Source organism: Balaenoptera acutorostrata, chromosome 2, assembly GCF_949987535.1.
Source record: "Balaenoptera acutorostrata chromosome 2, mBalAcu1.1, whole genome shotgun sequence".
Taxonomy (NCBI): domain Eukaryota; kingdom Metazoa; phylum Chordata; class Mammalia; order Artiodactyla; family Balaenopteridae; genus Balaenoptera; species Balaenoptera acutorostrata.
The window spans coordinates 181,430,418-181,451,680 of NC_080065.1; the positions used below are offsets into that span (position 1 = coordinate 181,430,418).

General features: G+C 49.8%; 2 protein-coding genes across 2 annotated transcripts in view; both read left to right on the plus strand.

The window, feature by feature from the left end:
- MLLT1 (MLLT1 super elongation complex subunit) overlaps positions 1-21,263 on the plus strand; it is a 132,531-nt gene that overhangs the window by 36,531 nt on the left and 74,737 nt on the right. The gene's annotated exons all lie outside the window — the stretch shown is intronic.
- On the plus strand, positions 1,788-20,800 carry ACER1 (alkaline ceramidase 1). Its single transcript, XM_007169197.2, is given in 7 exon segments — positions 1,788-1,836; positions 1,839-1,879; positions 15,839-15,953; positions 16,037-16,178; positions 17,031-17,168; positions 19,935-20,072; positions 20,331-20,800. Coding segments are annotated over 7 exon segments (786 nt in total). The 3' UTR covers positions 20,494-20,800.

Genomic DNA, 21,263 nt, shown 5'->3' on the forward strand with positions numbered 1-21,263 from the left:
CAAACAAAGGGATTAAATGTTGAGGCATAAACATGTATTAGCACCAACTGAGCCCCTGTCCTGGAACTATTGAGAACTGAAAAGAGGGTAAGTAGATTTCTCGCCACACACACAGTTCAGTGATTCTAAATGCAGGGCCATCATCACCAAAAATTTTCTTCCTAGGGAAATGCTGTATCAGCTCATTAAATCTTCACAGTAGCCCTAAGAGGGAGGTACTATTATTATTCCCATCTTACAGGTAAGAAAGCGGAGGCTCAGAGAGGTGCATTCACTTGCCCAAGGCCACATAGCTTAGGAACAGGAGGAACTCAGAATTCAAACTCAGGCCTGTCTGACTCTCAAACCAGAGCTTTCCACAGCCCTGGGAAGCCAGGACTGGGGACCCCAGGCCTAGAACTCCACAGATTCCTCCCCTCAGGGATGCTTTGGTGGAAGCTGGGACACTCTAGGTGTATGAGGTCTTGTCTACCCAAGAGAAGTGGCTTCAATCCAGCCTAGCCTTCCATAGCACAAACAGGAAGACTGAGGCCCCCAGAGGAGGTTCTATCACCAAGGATTCCAAGGGAGCTGACCGGAGTCCATTGGGGCAGGTGTGCAGCTGCTGGCCCTAATCTGGGAAGCAGCAGCGTGGAGCTTTGGCGATGTCGAGGTAGTAAAACCTAATGGTTAGAAGCTTGGAGTCTGGGGAACTCCCTGGCAGTCCAGTGGTTAGGACTTGGCGCTTTCACTGCGGTGGCCCAGATTCAATCCCTGGTCGGGGAAATAAGATCCTGCAAGCCACACAGGGCGGCCAAAAAAAAGAAAAAGAAAAAGAAAAGAAAAAATAAATTAAAAAAAAAAAAAGAAGCTCAGAGTCTGGAGCCTGCCTGTTTCACATCTTGGTGTCATCGCCTTGCATGCTCTGTGCAAATGACTTTGCTCTCTGCCTCAGTTTGCCCATCTGCAAAGTGGGGATGGCAAAGTACTCATCCCAGTGGGATCATCATCATCATTACTTTATTTTTTAAAAAATATTTATTTATTTATTTATTTGGCTGCTCTGGGTCTTAGGTGCAGCATGTGGGATCTAGTTCCCTGACCAGGGATGGAACCCGGGCACCCTGCATTTGGAGAGCGGAGTCTTAACCACTGGACCACCAGGGAGGTCCCCATCACCATTATTTTAAATTACTGTTCCAGGGGCTTCCCTGGTGGCGTAGTGGTTAAGAATCCGCCTGCCAATGCAGGGGACATGGGTTCGAGCCCTGGTCCCGGAAGATCCCACATGCCGCGGAGCAGCTGGGCCCGTGAGCCACAATTACTGAGCCTGCACGTCTGGAGCCTGTGCTCCGCAACAAGAGAGGCCGCGATAGCGAGAGGCCCGCGCACCGCGATGAAGAGTGGCCCCCACTTGCCACAACTGGAGAAAGCCCTCGCACAGAAACGAAGACCCAACACAGCCATAAATAAATAAAAATAAATTTAAAAAAATTACTGTTCCAAAAAACAGTCCCCCTAACTCCCACTCCTAGGGGGAGCAGGGAAAGGAGGCCCCCTCCCCACTCACCCCTGCCCCACCTGGACAGTGCCACCCCCTCTGCTTATGCCCAGGGCAGCGGCCGGCTGCCACCACAGCGGGCAGGCTGTCCTGGTGCCACCAGGGAGCCGTCCAGCAGGTTTTTCCTCTCTGCCTGCTGCGGGGCACCCCACCGTCTCTCCCCCGCCTTGGCTGGGCCCGGCCCTCTCTAGGCTCTCATGCGCCTCTCTGCCAGACGCAGCCAGGGGATGGCAGGCACTGCGTCAGGATGCCCAGCATCTTCGCCTACCAGAGCTCGGAGGTGGACTGGTGTGAGAGCAATTCCAGCACTTGGAGCTGGTGGCCGAGTTCTACAACATGGTGAGGGCCGGGCGGGAAGACTGGTGGGACAGAGTCTTAGCAAACAGGGGTTCAAACCCCAGCTCCTCCACCTCCCCGCTGGGAAATCCTGCTCGAGCAGCCCACCTCTCTGAGCCTCAGTTTGCTCATCTGTTAGGCAAGGCCTGCTGCCTTCTGGCTTTCATTCATTAGACTGTCTTTATTAGGTGTGAGGCTCTTTGGTAGGTTTTGGAAACGCAGCAGTAACCTGGAAAAGAGCTGCCTCTGCCCTCCCAGAGCAGAGGATACAGGTGCGACTCCAGGTGTTCACAACCCAGGATGATGGTGCTGTAATGGGAGGTGCACAGGCAGCTTCTGGGAAGCCTAGAGGCAGCTCCTGAGCCATTGGTGGAGGGGTGGATCAGGGAGGGCTTCCTGGAGGAGATGGCTGTGTCTGCCTTGTTCGCAGCTGTATCCCCAGCCCAGGGTGACCAACTCATCCCAGTATGCTGGGACTGTCCTGGTTTTAGCACCATAAGTCCTGTGTCCCAGGAGACCCTTCAGTTCCAGGCAAAATAGGATGGCTGGTCAACCTTCACCCAGCCCCTGCTACCAGGACCACATTGGAAGGGCTCAAAACTCTTGGATGCCTCAACGGCAATGGCATTTAACCGAAGCTTGAAAGATGCAAGCGACCCAAGACACGTACAGTTATCCTGTGCGGGGTGCTGGGGACACTGTGGTGAATAAGGCAGTGGGCTTGCCTTCCTGGAGCTCCCGGATTGGTGGATAATGAGGCAATGTCCTTTGCTCTGTGCCCTGCACATAGTACGTGCTCAATAAATGGTGAGCATGAATTCACGCAAATAATGGCCTTTACTGAGCACTTACTGTGTGCCAGGCATTGCCCAAAACATTTTGCCTGAAAAAACCTCATTTAATCTTCACCATGACATTGCGAATTAGGCAGCATGTATAGTATATAGAGTTAGTTAATCCCATTTTCCAGATTAAGAGACAGGCATTCAGGGAGATTGAAGGATATGCCCAGGGTAACCATGGTACTTAGAGGTGGGATTTGAACTTGGCATATCTGGGAGAGGTGTTATTTTGGGGGAGGGGAGCTCAGTGCCAGGTTGCCCAGGTTGCTCTGACTCTGTTACCTTTGACCTCACCACTTCCCAGAGCTGGGAGGGAAGAGTTTGAGATTCAAGGGGTCCCTGAGGTCGCCCCAGCTTTTGCTTCTCCTGAGCCAGAGATACCGACCCTTTCTGGTCCTTGGTGGCCTTCCCTATAAAATGGGAGAGGGCTGAATGTGCTGGTGCCTGGAGGCTGAGAACAGGGTGTGAGGTTCTGGACTCCTCCTCTCTGCGTTCCCTAGCAGTCCCTGCAGTCCAGAAAGTTCCCTGTCCAGCCCACCCCACAGAAGGCACGGAGAGAGGGCTGGCTCAGATGTGGGCTGCTTCCGCATCCATGCGCCCTCATGCAAAATTCCCCTCCATGACATCCTCCTTCAACCTTTTTTTTTTTTTTTTTCCTGCGCCTCGGAGATTGTGGGATCTTAGTTTCCCCACCAGGGATCGAACCCGGGCCCTGGCAGTGAAAGCGCCGAGTCCTAACCCCTGGACCGCCAGGGAATTCCCTTTTAAAATTGGAAACATCATCCTTAGCACATGGACCACACAAAAGCCATAACATTTTCACTAATCTTTGTAGGGCTTGAACAGATGTCAAAGTACTAGGCAGCTTTTAATTTTTTAGTTTTAATTTTTAAAATTTATTTTATTTATTTATTTTTGGCTGCGTTGTGTCTTCGTTGCTGTGCGCAGGCTTTCTCTAGTTGCGGCGAGCGGGGGCTCCTCTTCATTGCGGTGCTTGGGCTTCTCATTGCGGTGGCTTCTCTTCTTGCGGAGCACAGGCTCTAGGCGCGTGGGCTTCAGTAATGGCGCGTGGGCTCAGTAGCTATGGCTCGCAGGCTCTAGAGTGCAGGCTCACTAGTTGTGGCTCCCAGGATCTAGAGCGCAGGCTCAGTACTTGTGGCGCACAGGCTTAGTTGCTCTGCGGCATGTGGGAACTTCCCGGATGAGGGCTCGAACCCATGTCCCCTGCATTGGCAGGCGGATTCTTAACCACTGCGCCACCAGGGAAGCCCTAGGCAGGTTTTTTTTTTTTTTTTTTTTAGATTTATTTATTGATCTATTGATTGATTGCTATGTTGGGTCTTCGTTTTCTGTGTGAGGGCTTCCTCTACTTGTGGCAAGCGGGGGCCACTCTTCATCGCGGTGCACGGGCCTCTCACTATCGCGGCCTCTCTTGTTGCGGGGCACAGGCTCCAGACGCGCAGGCTCAGTAATTGTGGCTCACGGGCCTAGTTGCTCCGCGGCATGTGGGATCCTCCCAGGCCAGGGCTCGAACCCGTGTCCCCTGCATTGGCAGGCAGATTCTCAACCACTGCGCCACCAGGGAAGCCCCCCTAGGCAGGTTTTTAAAAGCATGCTTTTGATCTAGGTATGTCAATGAAAGACCACATATATAGCAGAAAAATTTTTTAAATCTGTTCACATGGATTTTGTCACGATCCCCTTAGGAATCACAGCTCATAATTGGAAAACAGTGTTCTCTGAAGAATCGTTTGCTTTCTCGTTGATCTACGTGCAAGGAACTCTGAGCCTGGGGTTGGAGGAAGCAGAGCCCAGCCCAACACACCGTCAGGGTATAGACGAAGGACGCACTGGAGGACTCGGCTTAGGTGTTTGGAGGCTTCTTGGAGGGGGGCACCTAGGCGTTGGCTTTTGAAGGATGAATAGGACCTCGCCAAGTAGGGCAGGAGTCTTGGGAAAGAGAGCAGAAGAGAAGAAAAGATGTGCTAAGTCCTGGAAGTAAAAGAGGGAAAACCAGTCTGGGAAAGTATGTCTCTGTGGCTAAAATATGGGGAGAGATAAAGACGAAGTTTTCAATGCTGAGTTGGAGGGTTTGAAATTTCTCCTGTATTCACTGACGGACTCATTCATTCAACAAAAGTGCTGTAAACCAACCTGTGTTGGGTGATGCCGGGGTCCCAGAGAGGCTCAGTTCCCCCAGGTTGCTGGGCTGGTGGTTCAGAATTAGAAACGGACACCCCCATAGTCAGCTCGTGGCAAAGGGAGAAAAACAGGGGGCAGATGCAGGATGGTGAGGCACCACGGGGTGGAGCGGCAGGCCTGTTTGTTGAATGGGGAGGGAACCTTGATGCTTAAGGAATGAGTAAATGTTCTCGAACGTGTATGGGGCAAAGGCAACAGCCTATGCAAAGGTCTTGAGGTGAGAGAAAAGAACTGGTAGCTTCAAGCCAGCACCCAGGCTGCCTGCCTGAGGGGGAGGGAACGGAGGAGAGAAAAAGGGCTGATAAGGTTTCCAGGGGCTAAATCAGGAAAGCAGGGCAAAAGAGTGCATGCTGCATCGTGAGGGCACGCGAGAGCCATGGCTGACTTCGGAGCGTGGGGGAGTTGATGATCTGGGGGCGGCTGGAACACCTGGCTGCATTTCACAGTCTAACCGAGAGCCGGGAAGGGCGATCCAACAGGAGCAGAGGTCGGGGGTGTGGGAGGGGCTGGGGCAGGTGGGGCAGGGCCAGAAGTCAAGGTGTGGGCCGCTCTAGTTGGCACCTGTTTGCTTTGGCCTGGTGGCCTCCAGGTGTGGCCTCCTTCTGGGCTGCTGACAACTTAGGAGAGTTTCAAGTGGTGTGGGGAGATGTTTCAAGGCCCCCCCCCCACTCCGGCTCCCAAAGGCAGCTGTGCTGCTGAATTTCTTCCCTGGGATCCTGCCAAAGCTTCAGAAGCTCCGCATCTCATCCTCTCTAGAAAACTCCCTCTCAGATGCTCAGATTCAGAACAAAGGGATGGTGTGCCTGGCGTGGGGAACTGCATAGGAAAGGCACAGAGGTGGGGATGAGTAGGGGGAGTCTGGGGGTGGGTGGGTATCAAAGAGACAGGGAGATAAGAGCGGGGAGGGTGTGTGGGGGGGTGTAGGCTGCAGTGCACACCTCCGACAGCGTCCCCACCTTCTTTTCCGACAGCCTTGGCACTGTTGGCCTCTGCAGTGTGCTAGTAACTCCGGTCTCTCTCTTCCCTGGATGCTGTGTGACCCAGGCGGGAGGCCCGCCCCTCTCTGAGCGCCTGGCTGTGACCAGCAGATCCCATGAGCTCTAAACCACACCTCCCTCTTCTGCCTTTCTCCTCCTCAAAACTCACAGCAACAGCAATTAATTACAGGGCACCTCTTGTATGCCAGGTCCCGCAGAACCGAGGAGGGCATGGTTCCCGCCCTCAGGGAGGAGAGATGCAATTAATTGAATAATTGCACGCATGAAACTGGTGATCATGCTCATGATACATCCCAGACCCAGACTCGATAGGTCCCTCTGGGCCTCTCTTCTCCTTCGGAAAAACAGGCATCGCTGATCCGCAACCTGCTGGCCTCCCGGGGCTGACGCAGGGGTCAGATTGAAATGACCCCTTTATTTCACTCTTCATTCATTGGGAATTGGTGCAGCCAGTCACTGTTTCAGCTCTGGGGACGCAGTGGTGATCAAAGCAGGCAAAAATGCCTGCTCTCGTGGGGCTGGTGTCCTGGGGGATGGAGGAGAGAGGCAATAAACAGGAGTCAAGAGTATAGGATGCCAGGGGATGGTACACGCTAGGGAAGAAAAACTCATTCATTCATTCCTTTTTTTTTTTTTAAATTTATTTCTTTATTTTATTTATTTTTGGCTGTGTTGTGTCTTCGTTGATGCGTGCAGGCTTTCTCTAGTTGTGGTGAGCGGGGGCTACTCTTCGTTGCAGTGCACGGGCTTCTCGTTGCAGTGGCTTCTCTTGTTGTGGAGCACGGGCTCTAGGCGCGCGGGCTTCAGTAGCTGTGGCATGCGGACTCAGTAGTTGCGGCTCGCGGGCTCTAGAGCGCAGGCTCAGTAGTTGTGGCGCACGGGCTTAGTCGCTCTGCGACATGTGAGATCTTCCCAGACTAGGGCTCGAACCCGTGTCCCCTGCATTGGCAGGCAGATTCTTAACCACTGCGCCACCAGGGAAGTCCCCATTCATTCCTTTTATCCAGCAAATATTTACTGAGTACCTATGCAAAAAGGGGATTTCTGTGAGGTGCTAGTAATTTTTGACTCATAGGACCATGGAGAGGATGATACAGCTACTGGACATCCCTAATGTCCATCAGTGGATGAATGGATAAACACAGTGTCCTCCATCCACACAATGGAATATGATTCAGCCTTAAAAAGGAGTGAAGCACTGACACATGCTACAACATGGATGAACTTTGGAAACATGATGCTCAGTGAGAGAAACCAGACCCAAAAGACCACACAGTATGCGATTCTGTTGATATGAAACATCCGGAACAGGCAGATCCACAGAGAGCGAGAGTGGATTCGTGGTTTTCCAAGGGCTGGGGGAAGGGAAGGGAGAGTGATTGCTAATGGGTACAGGGTTTCCTTTTGGGGTGATGAAAATGTTCTGGAATTAGCAATGATGGTTGCACAACATTTGAATAGATTATGTACACTTGAAAAGAATGAATTTGATAGTCTGTGAATTATATTGTAATTTAAAAAATAGAGGTATTTTAAAAAAACTCACAGCTCCTGGCACATCCTAAGCATTGAATAAGTTGAAGCTATTATTATTGTTGTTGTCAGAAGTAACTATAGCACAGAGAAATGAGAAAGTTTTAATACATTCATTTTATTTGACATTAATTTTGTTTAACAAATAGCACTTACTGTAATCCTCATAGAATTCTTACTCTCCGCATTTTACAGATGGGGGAAATAAAGGCTCAGAGAGGGTACATTTCCTTCCCAGGGTTGCACAGCATGTGAACTGCAAGCGTGTGAATGCTGGGAGTGCCAGAGTTAAACCCCGGCCACCTAGTCTCAGAGTCTCTCGCTTACCCACAGTGCTGTGAGGCCACTCAGTTACTGAGTGATTAACAATGTCGTGTGCATCTTAATTCATGCAAGTAAGTCCCACGTGGAGAGGGCCTGTGGCTGGTGCTCCACGCCCCCAGCCCAGCACTGACACTCACGTGCATGAGTGGAATGGATGCATACGGGGGTCCTCGGCAGGTGACAGGGCCAGGGGTGGGTGGTGGGAGTTTGAGCTTTGGCAGTGGGGAGAAAGAAAAAGGGGAGGTTTGGCCATGGGTTGTTTTTTTTTTAATTTTTTGCTGTAGTTGATTTACAATGTTGTGTTAGTTTCTGGTGTACAGCAAAGTGATTCAGATATATACATACTTAGATATATACATATATATAAAAAGAATATATACTCTTTTTCTTTTCTTTTTTATTGGCTGTTCCACGCAGCTTGCGGGATCTTAGTTCCCCGACCAAGGATTGAACCGGGGGCCCCGGCAGTGAGAGTGTGGAGTCCTAACCACTGGACCACCAGGGAATTCCCTTTTTCATGTTCTTTTCCATTATGGTTTATTATAGGATATTGAGTATAATTCCCTGTGCTGTACAGTAGGACCCTGTTGTTTATCTATTTTATATTCAGTAGTGTGCATCTGTTCATCTCAAACCGTAATTTATCCCTCCCGCCCCCGGCCATGTTTCTTGATTTGACTGAGTCAACAGATTTTTCTTGAGTGCATGCCAGCCTACTGGATGCCCAGCGTGATAGGCGTCGGGGACACAGCTGGGGATAAAACAGGTGTTTCCTGTCCTTATGGAAGTCACAGTACGGTGGGGAGGGCAGAGATGATAAAGCAGTAAACAATGAAATCAGTGGAATCCTTAAGGGAAGCGGTGCCTCAGGAGAGAAGCTGTGTGTGGAGTGGGTGGTGCGAGCTGTGGGGGTTTTTTTTGTTTTTTTTTTTTAATTTATTGATTTTATTATTTATTTTTGGCTGTGTTGGGTCTTCGTTTCTGTGCGAGGGCTTTCTCTAGTTGCGGCAAGTGGGGGCCACTCTTCATCGCGGTGCGCGGGCCTCTCACTGTCGCGGCCTCTCTTGTTGCGGAGCACAGGCTCCAGACGCGCAGGCTCAGCAGTTGTGGCTCACGGGCCCAGTTGCTCCGCGGCATGTGGGATCTTCCCAGACCAGGGCTCGAACCCGTGTCCCCTGCATTGGCAGGCAGATTCTCAACCACTGCGCCACCAGGCAAGCCCCGGGCTGTGGTTTTAGCCCAGGGTGTTTGGGGTAAATGAGAAAAAGGCTGAGGTGCGGAGTCTACTCAGGTCAATCCCCTTCCTTCTTCCTCCCTCCCTCCCTCCCTCCCTTCCTTCCTTCCTTCCTTCCCTCCTTCCTTCCTTCCTCCTTCTCCCCACCTTCCCTCCATCTCGCCCCCTTTTCCTCCTTCCAGTCCTAAGGAATCCAGCCACATCCACTTACCAGATGTCCTGCTGGGTACGGGTGATCAAAACATCAAAGCATTCTAGAATAATAGTCACCCCGTGGTACACAGCACATGCACCAGACACATATGTGCATTATTGACACGTATTCTTTGTGTGCATTATTCGCTACAAAAATTCACTGAGCACCTACTGTGTGCCAGGCACTGTCCTAGACACCTGGGGTTTGCAGCAGTGAACAAAACTGCCAACCCCCCTGGTCCCATGGCACTCAGTTCTAGAATCCTCACTGTGGCGCTTGGAGATAGGGCCTCCGTTTTATAGAGGAGGAAAATGAAGCATAGAGCATCCCCCAAACTCTGACTGGATGCACCGTAAAGGCAGTGACTTTGTTTTCAGGCACTGGTAAGGTCCTTGAGCACATAGTAGGTACTGAAGGAATGATTGCTGAGCAAATGAATGAATGAATGAATGAATGAAAGTGAAGGCACCTGCTGGGGCTGGGACCCAAGGAATCCAGCTCACCTGTGTCCAGAGCTCAGGACTGGCCACGATCTCGGGCGGGTACCTTGCCTGCCTCTCTGAGTCTGGGTGGGGCCGGTGGTTGGGAAACGCGGGGGCCCAGCCCCAGAGGGCGGAGAGGGAGACGCTGGTGTCAGGGTGGTCTCTGATTCTATCAGAAACCCCGGCGCCATTCGGAGCCCATTAGACATAGCGTCGCCCGTTGCTCTGTCCTCATTCTACACACTCAGGGACGTTATTGAGAACGCCTGTCTTCATTCTGCAGGCCACTTAGCATGGAGCATTGATACCAACCACAAGCCTGTTATTATTATCTCCTTCGACAGTAACAAGAGAAGCAGCAGCCTTTGCTATTTCTTGAGCCAAAACCACGTCCCTGGAGAAGTAGCTTTTCAATGCCTGGCCTCATGCATCCCCCGCCCCCAACAACCTTCATGGTAGCATTGATGATCCTCTCCTATTTCACTGGTGCAGGAAAGGGGGACCCAGAGACAACAGATCACACAGCCAGGAAGCAGGGGAGCACCCTCTTCATCTTCACCACCCATCTAGTCCTCCAGCCTTTCAAAGCAGGGGGTCAAACCAAACTTTGGAGTTCCCCAGAGCTGTGCAACCTCAGAGAAACCACTCCACCTCTCTGACACTCAAGCTCCCCATTGCCAAACAAGAACTAGAAAGTCGGACTTTGAGGGGGTGTGCGAGGATTAAGAACAATCTGTAAAGTCAGGCTGTCAATAGATTGGAAAGTGACAGTTGTAGCGCCTTCTATTCAGAACTTTCTAGATACAAGACCCTCTGCCAAGTGTTTTCATGTGTGTGACAGGTGATCCACCTGAATTATTTTGAGATCCAGCCGACAGGATTTATTGAGCACCTACTATATTCTGGTTCCTGAGGTTATAATGGAGAAGGGGGAAGCCACAGTCCCCATTCTCAAAGCCAGGTTTAGCGGGAGAGTCAGACAGTTCCAGAACAGCCAGACAAGTGTCAGGAAAGTGGGATGGCACAGGGGCACGAAGGAAGGCCACCTGACCCTGCCTTGGGGGATTAGGAAGGCTTTAGGGAGAAAGTGATGCCCAGGTTAAAGGCGGAGTAGTTGGCCTGGCGAAGAGGGGTTAGTGGGAATGAGAGTGTTCCGGGCAGTGGGAACAGTATGTGTGAACTCCTGGAGGTTAGAGTAAGTATGGCTCATTCAGACCTGAGTTATTCCTTCCACCCAGATTATAAAGTTGAAGGTGGAGAAAGGTGAGTTATGGAAGGAATTTATAAGCCAAGCTTAAGAATCTGGATTTTATAGATGAGAGTCACGGACGTGTTTTAAGTGGAGGCTTAACAGTTTGGGAGGCTGGATGGCTTGGCATCTTCAGGCATGCCTGATTTGCCCAAGGGCTGCCGTTTGGTTGAAGGCAGAGGGAACATCAGATTTGTTTGGGGTTTTGCCCTTTCAGTATCCATGGCCCCATTTTCCCTTCATCAACCACCTGGTTATGGTCTCGGTGGGATGGTCCATCAAGGTGGTCCCCCTTCTCTGGCCAAGGATGGGATGTGGTCCAGGCTACACTCTCCAGAATTTGAAGCTTGGGCTTGGACAGAAGGACTGGACACAGCTGTTTTCATTCATACCCAGAATTGCCCCCTGAAGAGATTGTCCATTAGAGGGTCAAAGCTGTTCTGGTTTCTGATTTTCCTTGTCCTCTGCAATTCCTTTGATTAATGAGCTCCCCGTAATAAATGAATGAATGAATGAATGAACGAACAAACGAATGAATGATTTGGTTAATTAAATAAGTAACCACACACACACACACATTTATATTTATAGTGTAAGTTCACCAGAATCATTTTCTGTTGCTTGCTACCAAAGAATCCTAGCTAGTATTACCAATGCTGATGGGTTTGTTGGATTCAGGCAATAGAAAGGTAGCTTAAGCAAAAACCAAAACAAAGAAACAAACCAAAGAGGGTGGGGAGGGAGAGAAAGAAAGCATTGGAAAGATTGTGGGATATCTTAGAAAATGGAAAGGTGAGTTGTTTTGGGAAGGCTGGGACCCAGGGTAGGTGTGCAGGATTCAGCAGAAGGGCAAATACTACCCTCGAGTATTTGCTTTTTTTTTCTCACCCTTGTCTTCTCGTGGGTGGCAAGATGGTTGCCATATTTTAAACATCATGACAATATCCCAGGGCCTCTTTAGAGAGTTGCCAATGGTGCAACACAATTATGGTGACTCCCAGGCTTTGTGTCTGCTCCAAGTTTCAAATTCCCCAAAGAAAAGTCTGATATCCTGCTTTGGGATAGGTGTCTATTCCAATGGGGTAGGGTCTCATGACACAGACAGGGCAGGTTTGGGGGTGTTCTGTGTTCTGGGGTAGCCACTGTGAACTGGGTGACCCTCCTGGAGATGCGTTTGACCCTGTCCATTGACAAACACCAGAGAACTTGGCATGGAAAACAAGGACATAGGTGGGACCATGGGCTGGGAAACCAGTTTGCCAAGGCTGGGTTCTCAAACTGTGACCTTTGAGCTGGTTCTACCATTGCCCCAGGAGAGCTGTGGACTTTCCTGGAATCAGGAGGCCTCCTGTCTTGGGAACCTGTACAGGTGCCCAGGACCTAGGCTATTAGATGCTGACCTTGTATCAGGTGAATGATTTTCCCCTCACCCACCACTGTGCCCTGTATTTTTGAGTCAGCATCGTTAATACTGGGGTTCTGAAAAATAACAGAGCATCCTAGTTAAGAGGGTGCTATTTCTTCACTTTCTAAGATGGAATGCAGACAATTTAGGAGACCTTTACAAGGGGAAGATTTTTGGGGGGAGGGAAGGGTGTCATTGAGTGAGCAAGCTGGTTGACCTCAAAGTGGCAGGTGGATTGAGGCCATGAGAACACCTGTTTCTGAGCCCATGTGAGATACTCACTGTGACCCCAACATATCTGGGGGAGACTTTGAGGGGCATCGAAGTCCTGCATCAGCAGTTGGGGACTTTGAGCCATTGAAATTCTGGTGCAAATGTTCTTGTGACCTTCATTGTATTTATGAGTCCAGTGAGGTTTGGGGACCTTTGGGTCAACAGCATGAAGAGGCAGGTGGCGTTATGCATATGTCAGAGATGCAGAGATGGCAGGTTAAGGGATTGAAGTTACCTTCTCAAGGCTCCACAGTTAATGAGCAAGGGAACATGTATCCAATCCCACACCACTTGGATCCCAAAGCTCGTTCATTGGAATGCTTTGGTTTCAAATAAAACACCCAACTAAAACAGCTTAAATAGAAAGGACAGTATCTTTTTTTTTTTTTTAATGGAAGTTGGAGGTAGATGGTTCCAGAATAGGTTAACTCAGAGCCCAACATCATCAAGCTACTTGGTTCTTCCCATCTTTCTTCTCTGCTATCCCTGGAGAAGCGGTCCTCAAAATATTGTCCAAGCACCACCCTGCTTGGTGTCCTTGAGACCCTTTCAGGGGTTCCTCAAGGTCAAAATTATTTTCATAATAATATGAAGGTATTATTTGCCTTTTCCCACTCTGATTCTCTCACGAGGGTACAATGGAATCTTCCAGAGGCTGCATGACATGTGATGACATCATCTATCTGATGGCCAAACGAATGTGGGCTTGTGTAGTCACGTGTCTTGAAAGTTTTGGGGTTTTAGTTTCTAATAAGGTAAATCTTGATAGATGTAACTCACACAAGCAAAAGCTCTTCAGGGTCCTCAATAATATTTAAGAATATAAGAAGTTCTTGAAACCAAAAAGTTTGAGACCACTGTCCTCAAGTATTTGTTTTTGCTGTCAACCTTGTTTCCTCATGGTTGCAAAATGGCTGCCACATCTGAAACATCACAAGAATCTCCAAAGGCCTTTTCACTCAGTCTGATTTCAGTAAAGAGAACTTTCCCAGAAGCCCCTCATCAGATCTTCCATCATTTTTCATTGGCCAGAATTATATCACACATTCATTCCTTAACCAATCCTTAGCAACAGGGATGATCTATGCCCTGGGGCTAAATCCTGCCTCCCTAAAAGCCATGTCTTCCTGATGCCTGAACAAAATTCTGGTTTATTTAACAAGAAAGAAAGGGGGTATCTATAAGTTAAGACATAAGTCCAGCTGCTGTAGCAGAGACCCAAAATAATAATGGTTTAATGAAGATAGAAATTTGTTTCTCTCTTACATAACATCCAATCATAAGCTCCCCAGGGCTGGTGTGAGAGCTTTGGGGTACCAGAGGTCCAGGCTCCTTCTATATGGTTGTTTTCCCATCTCTAGGCCATTGCTGTCATCTGTGTGGCTGAAGAAGCTATCCCACCACATCTGCATCCCAGTAGAAAGGGATTAAGGGGAAGGCACACCCCTTCCCTTTAAGAAGACAACCTAGAAGCTGTACTTATGTCTTGTGCCCATGTCTTACTGGCCAGAACTCAGTCACACAGCTGTGTGTAACTGCAAGGGAATCTGGAAAATGTAGTCTTTAGCTCGGTGGCCTTGTTACATAGAAGAAGGAGAGAATCAGATTAGCTTGTGCCCCATTGTTATTCCCCTTTGCCTCCCAAGAAGGATGTGTCTTCCTAATAATGAACCAAATCAGTTTGGTTAAGGAGGAAGAAGGGAGGATGGTTGTTGAGTGCTCAATTCCCACTGTCTGCCATAACTGCCATATTCTTAGTGGTCATTGTTAATTATTTGAATCATGTGTTATTATCAAACATCGATTGAGGTCTATGGAGCAATTTCTGCTTCTGTGATAAACAGCACTCTGATTCTTCTCTCAAGAAACTCACGTGGGATCTCGCTTCAAATCCTGGATTCTCCACTTACTGGCTGGGTGACCTGGGCTGGACCATTTGACCACTCTGAGAATCAGTATCTTCCTCTATGGTGTGGTGATGCACAACCTACCTGGCAGGATTGTTTTGAGGATGAGAAAAGATTCTGGGAATTATAAACCTTGCCTGGGCCCCAGAACATTGTGAATGTCTAATTATAAGGATGCAAATCACTAATCCACAGACAACATAGCTGTGCAGTCATGGGGTTCTGGACAAGGCATAGCTGTACCAGCTGGCCTCCATGCACCTTTCTCCTCTCCTACTCCAGCCCACAGTAATATTTCCTCTTTGTCTCAGCTAGCTAATGCTGCATAACAAATCACCCTAAAGTTTAGTGGCTTGAAACAATGACCACTTATTTATTTATTTATTTTTGCTCATGAATCAGTAATCTGGGTAGGGTTTGGCAGGGACAGCTCATGTATGTTCCACTTGGCAACTGTTGGTGTGACTTGAAGGGGGGAAGGGGACCGGAATCATCTGAAGGTTCATTCACTTCTGTGTGTGGTAGCTGGGCTGGGAAGAGTCAAACTTCTGGGGACTGGAACAGCTGGGGCTCCTCCAGCATCTCTCTCGATCTCTCTGTGGTGTTTCCACATGGTCTCTCCAGCATGGCAGCTTTAAGGGTACCCCGTCTTCTTGCATGGTGGCTAGAGCTCCAATGTCTCATGCTCTGAGATAGCAACCATCAGGCGGAAGCCACAGTACTTTTTTTGACCCAACCTCAGAAGTCATGCCCCATCACATCTGCTTCATGCTGTTTTTTAGAAGCGAGTCACCAGGGTATTGCATTGTCTTTCCTTGTCTACAAGGCCAAGGCCAACTCATGACCACCAAGTTTGCATTTCAGTCCACAAGACGTAGAGTGCAAGCCTTAAGCTGCTTCTTAAGGACAGACCTGGAAGCAATAGATTCATTTACATTCCTATCCCATTGGCTAGACCAGGTCTCAAGGCCACAGGGAGCTGCAAGGAAGGCTGGGATATGTAGTCTTTTTGTTGAGTAGTTGGATGCCCAGCTCAAACTTGGGGAACACTACTGCCGAAAGGAAAATGTGGAAAGTTAGTAGACAGACTTTGCCACATGCATTGAATGAATGAATGAACCCATAGAATAATGGATGGAGTTATGGATCTACTGATGACTGGTTGGCTGTTAAGGTCAGCTGAAAGATGGATAGACCCTGGGTTGATTAACTGCCTGAAAGGTGGTAGGTGACCGACTGGGTAATGACTAAGGGCAGCCCCCCTCCTCCTCCTCTGTCTGACAACCCCCTCCCCATATTTCCCCCTTCCTTCTCCAGTTCAGCAATGTCACCTTCTTCATCTTTGGGCCTCTCATGATGTTTCTGATGCACCCATATGTCCAGAAACGTTCCCGCTACATTTATGTCATCTTCATCCTCTTCACAGTCGTAGGTAGGTGGGGGGCTGGGACAGTGGGGTAGTGGGGGCAGGAAGGGACAACTCCCTTGACCACCTGCCTTTGTCTTTTGCTCCAGGTCTGTTCTCTATGTACTTTCACATGACACTCAGCTTCCTGGGCCAGATGCTGGATGAGATCGCTATTCTGTCGCTGCTGGCCAGTGGCTATAGCATATGGATGCCCCGCTGCTACTTTCCTGCCTTCCTAGGGGAGAACAGGTGGGGCGAGGGCCGGTCCTCTGTCGATCTTGCTGGAGCCCACCTATCCTCTGGGTCCCCTGCCCAGGCCCTCTTGGGGTGTTTGGAATCCTTTCCCTCAACACCCCAGGACTTTTTCCTGACCCTGCCTGATCTAACTGGACTTCCAGGGACCCCTCTTCTGAGTGCACTTGCGACCCCTGGAAGTCCTCCCCTTATCCTACTGCTTATTTGGAATTCTTCCTCTGATCCCACCTGGATAGCTGGGACCTTCTCCAGACCCTGTGTGAACCCACTATGGGGTCCCAGAACCCCATGCCTAAGCTTACCTGGGGCCCAGAGACCTCTTCCCTGAGCCTGTCACCTGGGTTCCCTGGAATCTTTCATTGGATCCTCCAGAGCCCCTTTTCTTGACTTCAAGACCCATCTGAATCTCTCTCCTGACCCTGTGTGACCCACTTGAGCCTTCCAGGACCGCTCTCCTAATAGCCACTGGGACCCCTGTAGTTCCTTCCTTAATCTCACCCAGCTCACCTGAATCCCTCGCCTGAACTCACCTGGGCTCTGGAACCCTCTTCTGACCTGACTAAGCCCTCTTGAGCTTCCCTGAGACCCCCTTGTCATCCTAACCATCCCCTACCCCGGAACCCCCTTCGGACCCTGCCTGTGCCCACCTGGGTTCCCTGGGAAATTTCATGTGATCCTCCTGGGACCCCTGAGACCTTTTACTGAGCCCACCTGGGAGTCTTAAGACCATTTTCTGAGCTTCCCTTTTCTCATCCATCTTTGCCACAAGAGCGCCCTATGGCTCTGCCTAAACCCCACAGGAACACCCCCCAACCACCCCCCGCGGCCGAGCCCTTCTCTCCCCAGGCCCCAGTACATCTGCCTGGTCATCACCACCACCGTGGTCAGTACCTTCCTGGCCTTCCTGAGGCCCACGACCAACGCCTACGCCCTCAACACCATTGCCCTGCACATCGTCTACATCGTGGCCCAGGAATATAAAAAGTGGGTGGTGGCTGCAGGTGCCCGGGGAGGGGGCTCCCCTTTCCCTTCCAAGAGCTGCGCCCCCCCCACCAAAAAAAAAAAACACCTCACCGTGTTAAAGAGGCGATGTCCCTTCCCCAAGATCATTCACCAAATAGGGGCAGGACCGGGATTTGAACCCAAGGCTGTCTCTGACTGCAGAGTTTGTCCTTTTTATTCTGAAACCCCCCAAACACACATACAAGTGGAGAGCATTGTATCACAAACCTCCATGTGCCCACTAACCAGCCCCAACAAACATTAGCATTTTGCCGACACGCGTTCTATATTCCCCCCCAGATTTCATATAATGTCACCCATTCATTGTTCAGGGTTTCACTCACCTGATAAGGAATTATTATTTTTAACCCATACTAGGTCTTAGCAGGCTAGAGAGGACACTCTCAAATGGGGCTATTTGAGGAGAGTTGAGTAAAACGTTTCTTTACAAAGGAGAGGGAAGACTGTAGGAAAATCACTAGGGATCATTTAGAAGCTCTGTTAATAACGGTGGGATTCTATGATCATCGGGAGACCTGGGATGGGGAGTGATGGGAGGGAGTGATTGCAAGAATCTGGAAGGAGAGAGCTAGCAGAGGGGGGTCTCCTAGGCAAGAGCTGTGGCCTCTGGTTGTTGGTTGTAGCCAGCCTGAGCCAATCCCACAGGGAGGTTGTGTGGACCAAATCCAGGGGCTCCCTTGTCCTTGGGCTTCCAGTTGGGTTGGCCAATGGGGAGCCCCAGTAGGGAACCAAAGGGTGGATGGAAGATACTGTTGGAATATTTATTTTGAGGTCCACATAGCTTAGCTCCCCTGCCCCTGCTGCCCCCTGAGGCACAGGGCAGAGCGGAGAAAGGTAGGGAAGGATCTAGAGGGACGAATAGAAGATCCTTCCTTAAAATAGCATCTAATACCCATTTTGCACTGAACTTTCCTCAGTTTCCCAAAGACATCTTCTTACACCTGGTCTTGTTTAAATCAGAAGGCAAGCACAGTCTCTCAGACCTTCTTTATTCCATAGCAGTCCCTCCCTCCCTCCCTCCCTCCCCCTTTCTTCACGCCTCTGATTTGATAACAGAAACTCGATCGTTTGTCCTGTAGAACATCCTGCATTATGGATTTGGCCGACTGATTCCTGTGGTTTCTTCCTTTCTTTTCTTTCTTTCTTCTTTCTTTTTTTAATTTTTGTATTTCCTGAAAATTAATAAATCTAGATTTAAGTTTAATTTTTTTTTTTCATTTCATATGTGGCACTGGGTGCTGCTTGTTGCAGCCAATTAAGGCCCCATGATGAATGGTTGGCCCACATTTAGTGCCATTAAGATTGATCAGTAGATTCGGATGTTGTCATCCAGACCCTTCATTATAAAGTTTTCTACTGACCTTTCCCCTAATGATTCCAGCAGCTGTTTCATGCCGTCTCCATCCGTGATCTCATTAGAGGGTGCAAAAGGGTGATTTTCAGATTCTATTATTCCTTCTGCATTGATTATCTGGAGTTCATCCATCCAGATAGAAGGACTTTTGCTCATCAACCTTGAAATACAGTTTGGACAGGAGAGACAGGATAGGGCACTGATTCTTTCCCTTTTAAAAATCAATTTCCAGAGCAATGAGTTGGTGCCTTAGCCATCTCTAGTAAGGACCAATGAAGTGGTTTTTTTCTTTAAGTATTATTATGAACTCATGGGTGTTTATATCTCTGAAGTGTTTCAATCCATTGCAGTCACTATCCTATATTTTTAACTTTTTATTTTGAAATAATTACAGGCTCAGAGCAAGTTGCAAAAATAGTACAGAGTCCTGTGTACCCTTTACCCAGATTCCCCCCCAGCTCCCCCAATGGCAGCATCGTATATAACCACAGTCTAGCCTCAGAAAGGAGGAAATTGACAATGGGACAATACTGTTAACTAGACCACAGACTTTATTCAGAGTTCACTAATTTTAATTTTTTTAGTTTTTTTTTTTCTTTTGTTTTTTTTTTGGCCACACTGCCCAGCATGCAGAATCTTAGTTCCCTGACCAGGGATCAAACCTGTGCCCCCTGCAGTGGAAGCGCAGAGTCCTAACCACTGGACCGCCGGGGAATTCCTTAGATTTCACCAATTCTTATGATTTTTTTTTTTTTTTTTTGGTGTTCAAACTGTCCCATTTTAGGCTAGTGGGCAGGGCTTGTGCTTTTACCCATAAAGGAGTTACTGCCTCATTGATCCCTGATAAGCTGTTTCCTAAGGGACAATGGGTTAGCTCTGCTGTTTGGGAAACACAGATTCTAATCTTGAGTTGTCCTGAGACATGGCCTCAGAGAATACACCCTCCCACACACAGACACATATTCTCATAGCCACATAGACATAAATTCTCATGCACCGACCCACAGGGGCACACACACTTACACCCCAAAACACAAACACGGAAAGCCTTGTTGGTTACGGGTTCTGCACTCTGATAAACCTCAATCAGACCCCACTTACTAGCTGTGTAACCTTGGGGTGGGGCTGGGACATACTTAATCTCGCGTGCCTCAGTTTTCTCATCTACAAAATGGGAATAATAGCATTGTTGTGAGGACCCGGCATCTTGTAAGTGCTCAGCAAGTGTTAGCGCAGATCTGGCCCTCTCCCCCCTTGCCCCCTTGATCCTTCCCTCCTCCCAGCCTCATCACCTTGGATGGAGGAGTTTCCCATCAGCTCCTTTGGGCCCTGCTAGCCGAGTCAGGCTCTGATCTCCCTCCTTCCCTCCCTAGGACCAGTAATAAGGAGCTTCGGCATCTAATTGAGGTCACCATGGTTTTATGGGCTTTTGCGTTTACTAGCTGGATCAGTGACCGCTTGCTTTGCAGTTTCTGGCAGTGGATTAATTTCTCCTACCTGCACAGCATCTGGTAAGCATTTGCCCTGTGGTCTTGGGCCCTAGAAGCAGAAAATCTCAGATGCCAGAGCTTGGAGCAGGAGCCTGGGGGCAGAGTGGGGAGGCACAGATACTGGGATGTGTGTGTGTATGTGTGTCTGTGTGTGTTGGGGGACGGTGTAGTCAGGAGATCAGGTCCAGGAGGTCCTTTGGGATGGTCAGGATCCATGAGAGGCAGGGAGAGGTGCGAATGGGGGCGTCAAGCTTGTCCCCTCATCACCCTGTCACATAGGCACATCAGCATCACCTTCCCCTACGGCACTGTCACCATGGCCATGGCGGATGCCACGTATGAGATGCCGGACAAAACTCTCAAAGTCTGCTACTGGCCTCAGGACACTTGGCCCATGGGGCTGCCCTACGTGGAGATGAGTGATGACAAGAAGAGCTGCTGAGGTCCTCCCACTTCTTGGCCCCCCAGCCACCTGCGTCTTGGAAGACAGAAACCTGAATGGGGAGACTGAGAGACGCACGCAGTTCCACCCCCCAGCTCCATTTCCCCATCCTCCTGGCCCTCCGTGGCCCCATCCCGAGGCAGGGGATGGACTTCACAGCCTCTCTGTGCTGTAGTCTGATGACCCTGGGCGGCTGCCTGGCAGAGCTCCCCTCCACAACCTGCCCCTGTTCTCTTTCACTTCCTCTTCCGGGTTCACTGTTGTCACAGGACCAGGCTGGATGACCTGGTGCTGTGATTCTGTGGCAGCCAGTGGGAATGACCTCAGGCTGGGGCTTGGTCCCCGGGCACCTTATAAAGAGTGGTGGTCCCTGTGAGACTCTTTGGACCTGTCTTTGGCTGTGCAATGTCACTGGTACTTGGGGGGGGCATCCCAGAGAACGGACACGGTTTCCAGTCGCCTCATTCTACACTCACACATGCGTGCAGAGACCTCACAGATCCTCACACAGGCTCACACGGGCTCCCGGGGACTTGTGGGGTTGACAGCAGAGCAACCTGGAGGCCGGCACTGGGTGATCTGGGTGCTGTTGGGGCACGGGCATCAGTACTGGGAGCTGCAGTGGCTGGTACAGGCCCTCAAAGTGAGGGGAGAAGGGGAGGGTGATTTCCATGGTGGTTAAGAGCCCAGGGCTTGGAGTCAGGCAGATGTAATTCTGAATCCTGCTCCACCATCTCCTACTTGTATTATCCGGGGTAAGCGATTTTTTC